The 4,740-nt window shown below is 41.6% G+C and overlaps 1 protein-coding gene across 1 annotated transcript; it reads left to right on the top strand.

Annotated features, from left to right (window-relative positions):
- The first annotated feature begins 384 nt into the window (after positions 1-384).
- Positions 385-4,133, top strand: heyl (hes related family bHLH transcription factor with YRPW motif like). Its single transcript, XM_053334585.1, has 5 exons — positions 385-464; positions 2,650-2,716; positions 2,805-2,888; positions 2,994-3,075; positions 3,324-4,133. The coding sequence occupies exons 1-5, from the start codon at positions 385-387 to the stop codon at positions 4,001-4,003; spliced, it is 993 nt and encodes a 330-aa protein (XP_053190560.1). The 3' UTR covers positions 4,004-4,133.
- Positions 4,134-4,740: the final 607 nt, after the last annotated feature.

Raw genomic sequence — 4,740 nt, forward strand, 5'->3', positions numbered from 1 at the left:
GAGAGAGAGAGACAGAGACAGAGAGACTATGATTGGATGCCAATGATAGAGTAAAAGACTAAAGCAGCTTGTGAATTTTCTTAGTTGTCACGGGCCCTTGGGGGTCGATCAAGTGGCACCGCAGACTCACAGAAGAAAGGACAGAAGACACATGCGCCGAAGAACCACTAAAAAAAACAAAACACACACAAGTGACAAGAAGTAACTAAGGACAACAAGGCTTTTATAAGTAACAGCTTAAGAGAAACAGAGAGTGAGGGGCACACCGGGTGAGCTCTTCATCCAGAGGGGAGACGATCTTGTGTGTGCTGAGAAAGCGGATCACCCGACTCCATCAGCCCGTCATCCATCCATCAGTCCGGCCAGGGAGGAAGGAGCAGAGAGATGAAGAGACCTCACGACTACAGCTCCCCAGACTCGGACACAGACGAGTTTATTGACGTGGGACAAGAAGACGGCTATTGGTGAGCCTCAGACAACCGCTCCTGAGATTATAACATATGGCCTTCAATCAGACTTTAAAGGAAAATGACACAGCATCCAGTTGTAATTAGTAGCTCCAGACAAATTAGGTCTAAGTATATTTGTCTGTAAACTGTGGGCTTTACAGGCATTTTGACATGGAGATGAAAGTGGAAAGACTGCAGGAAAAGTGTCAGTTTTAAGTCTGAGTCGCTGATGTGGTTTAGTGCCACACCAGTGACACGTCTTTAAAAAGTTTTTGCATCCAGAGAAAAGGGCCTGTAGTGACTTTTTAAAATGTTTGACAAATTGTTTAAATTACTGAACATCAGCAGATTAAGTTTTAACACACCTTCCAACAAACCTGAGCTGTCAGTTTAAAGTGTGTATCTTTGTCTCAGGCTTATGGCAGCAAATCTCTTATGAACTCATTCAGAAATATATATTTATAATATTTTCTCTCTGTATAAACTGTTGTCATGTTTGCCCTTCTTGAATGTGAATATGGGTTCTTAATAGTCACTGCCTGCATGACATGCATTAAAATAAGTAGGCTATAGGTTCAGCATAATGTGAGGCCTGTCATGTCACAGTGAGACAGTGGCTGAAATGATTGGAGGAATTTTTTGATCCTTTATTCTTTATAAATAAATGCATATTATATAGAAGATTAATTGTGACAAAATGAAAGTTCATGACAAAAACAAGTTTTAATCAAATAATTCTTTCTTTCTGCCACAGTCATTTTAATTTCTTAATTAATAATAGCAAATTATTTTTACACCGATTTATATAAACTAGGGTTAGGGTTAGGGTTAATTATCCCATGTAACAAAAAAAATCAATATATGTCAACTAGCATTATTTTGGAACATTTGGGGCACACCATTTGTGAGTGAATATAGTAAAATAATTGTATTATACTTTCACTTTTCAATATAATAAAATAGTGATTTTTGACTATATGATAAACATAATTCATCATTCATAAGTCAAAAATACAGATATTACATTTAATCTCAAAAGCTTTTATTTTTATTTTTTTTAGCTGTATATGATTTAATCAATGTTGGAATCTTTTAGAGACTCAGACTTTACTCTGTCCTCTGACATTTTGTTAAATTAGATTGAAATTCATTTGATTCATATAGCTATATATTAATTACAATTGTATGCATATTGTTTTATTAATATAGAGAATAATAATATATGTAGTTATTTAAAGAATATACAAGTAGTGATAACTAAAACAAGTTTAAATGAAAGGAAAAAAATCCCATCACGCCAACTGTGGCCCATTACTTTCAGTGTTGTGGAAAATGTCCTAAATAAAAGTATAGGAAGCGGTAAAATGACTCTTAACACTTCACACGCTCGATTATACCATTTTATTTTTTAGGTGAATTTGTCAAGCTCTTTGGCTGACATGAAGTATATGTGAATCAAATAGAATAATTATTGTAGCTTATTTGTAACATGTGCATGTGCAGCGTACAAAAACACATTCAGAGCAACACTGGTTACATCACAAGCATTCAGCAAGCCAGTAACACTTAAGACAGTTTGGATTAATCAAATTGCTGTGTGACATGCAAACAGAAGACAGTGCCGCCTTTTCAAGTCAGCGCCATCAAACATAAATCTAAACAAAAACACACAGCTAAATTGGCAGCCTTCATGTTAAAATCTAATAGAAATGCAATAAGTCTCTGCTGGGGCAGTTTGAAGGAAACTCCAAAGCTGTCAGGCTCTTTCAGGCCTGTAAGATGAGAGTTCACAAACAAACACAATCCACATTGAGTGACTGTACTCTGAGGAGCGCAGATCCCATGCTGCATGTTGGAGCCCCATGTGAGCGAAAGCATCGCCGCAGGGCTATATAATCATCTTTCTAAAAGTGCTTTCGCTCAGATGGAAAGGAGAACAGCATGTCATTTCACTGAGACTAATGTCCAGAAACGCATTAAACCAAAAACAATCTCCTCTTCCCTCCTCTCCCAGGCACTCCTATGCCTTTCTGTGCCCAAAAAACTAATTCGATTGAAGGGAGCTTATGTGCCATCTTGCCTCTGTGTCATATTAGGGAGGGTAATAATAACAATATGCAGGAGAATCAAAGTTACCATGTTTCTCTCTTTGCCAATACCATCTCCCTTTTTTCTTTCTCTCTCTATATCCATGGTACAGCCCAGTCACCGGGTCCATGTCCCCTGGCAGTGCCTCACAGATTCTGGCCCGAAAGAAGAGAAGAGGGGTGAGTGGATAATAGCCTTGGGTCTTAACTTAATTGTCCTGTCTTTTTGGTTGGCACTGACTGCCATTCTATTCTTCTTGTTGTGTAGATCATAGAGAAGAGGCGCAGGGACCGGATCAACCACAGCCTGTCAGAACTGAGGAGACTGGTGCCCAGCGCTTTTGAGAAACAGGTAAACTTAAAGGGATTTTTTTTTTCATAATTTTACAACAAAGCAACAAAACTGCCCTCTACATCCATACTTTATTGAATAAAACATTGATCATTTTCTCCTCAGGGCTCATCTAAGTTGGAGAAAGCAGAGATTCTGCAAATGACTGTGGATCATCTCAAACTCCTGCATGCCATGGGGGGAAAAGGTGGGAATTTTGAGGTTCCTTTTTCTGCACTTTGTGAAATGTTTTAATTTTTTTTTATAGAAAATGAAGCTCTTAAAATGATGCCAGGAAATATCTAAAACACCATTTAGTAACACATAGCAGACAAAGGGAACTATTTGCTGTGCTCTTATTTCGGACAAGACACAAAGCAAAGAGCATATTTGTCACGTCAAGCTGCATTCCATCGCTACTTTTCAGTGCGTGACTAAAGTATTTTTCTCTCTCAGGTTACTTTGATGCGAGAGCTCTGGCAGTCGACTACAGGACTTTGGGCTTTAGAGAGTGTGTTGGGGAGGTGGTGCGATACCTCAGTTCCCTTGAAGGGGAGTCTCCAGATCCTATAGGAGCCCGCCTTGTCTCCCACCTCTCCCATTGCGCAAGCGAGCTAGATCCTCTCCTCCTACAATCAGCACCGGCCTCCACCTTGCCCTTCCCTCCTTGGCCCTGGGCATCTTTCCCTCAGATCTCCCCCACTTCGCCAGCCTCCTCATCCCCTTTCCCCAGTGGGCGAAGGGATTTAGCCCTGCTGGGGAGCTACCCGTCGCCTGCCTCCCTACGCCTCGCTCCCCTGGCCAGCTGCCAGCAGGGCGTACCACCGCTGCTCGCCCCAACAGCTCTGGCCACCGTCCACAGGGTGCCTTCCCTAGCAGCGTCACCGGCCTTGGCCCCCTCCAGACCAACCCAGGCGTCCCCTCACAGTGCCTCCAGAGCCTCACCTCTTCCTCTCCCTACCCCTTCCTCTTCTTCTTCTTCTACCACCGCCTCCTCTTCCACTTCATCGTCCTCTGCCCCACAAATCTCTTTCAGGCCTTTTGCACCTCTGGGGTCTCCCACAGCCCAGCGCAGGGGCTTGAGCGGATCAGCCAAGTCGGCCCAGGGATGGGGTACTGAAATCGGAGCTTTCTGAGGGTTAACTCTGGTTTTGTTTTCCAAATGAACTCTGTACAGTGGACATGGAGCACACCATGTAGCAAATACAAAACCTTTGGAGAAAGAAATATTGAACATTTGATGATTGTCTCTACTTTTTAGAGACTCTAAAAGCCATATCCGACTATGGGTGATGTTTCAGATAATCACAAACAGTAATGTATAAAGGAAGAATGGAGAATAGTGCAGGGGGAATGTGAAGGAATGGAACATTTGAATAAAATCATGTTCGTGATCTTGCTTGACTGATGACAGAGAGTGACGCTGAGTTTTTACTGATCTTTTAACTGTGATATTTGTTTTACTTTCCAAATCATTTATACATTTGATTACATTTTCCAATTCTGTCTGATGGACAAAGAATGTCTTGAAAACATCTCTATAAAGACTAAGTGCCTTTACCTTTGGTCATGTTTTTACTGTGTCTATTTCCTGACTGTATAACCAAATGCAAACATGTAATTGCAGCTGTAAATGATCTTCTATCAACAATGGCAAAGGAATGACTGAAAATGACTTGTTACCCACTTATCCATATTAGCCTTGTCTGCAAACACTGCTTGCATGTTCCCCAGCCGTAACCCCCTCGGTATCTGAGTTGTCTCCAGTGACGGCTGATGGGAGCTGTGGTCTTGTGGCTGCAGAGCATAAACATGGTGGGAGCTGGTGATGTTTTTGGGATGCCGCGGTGAGGCAAACAGACCCATCACTTCG

This window comes from Scomber japonicus, chromosome 15 (assembly GCF_027409825.1).
Source record: "Scomber japonicus isolate fScoJap1 chromosome 15, fScoJap1.pri, whole genome shotgun sequence".
Classification (NCBI taxonomy): Eukaryota; Metazoa; Chordata; class Actinopteri; order Scombriformes; family Scombridae; genus Scomber; species Scomber japonicus.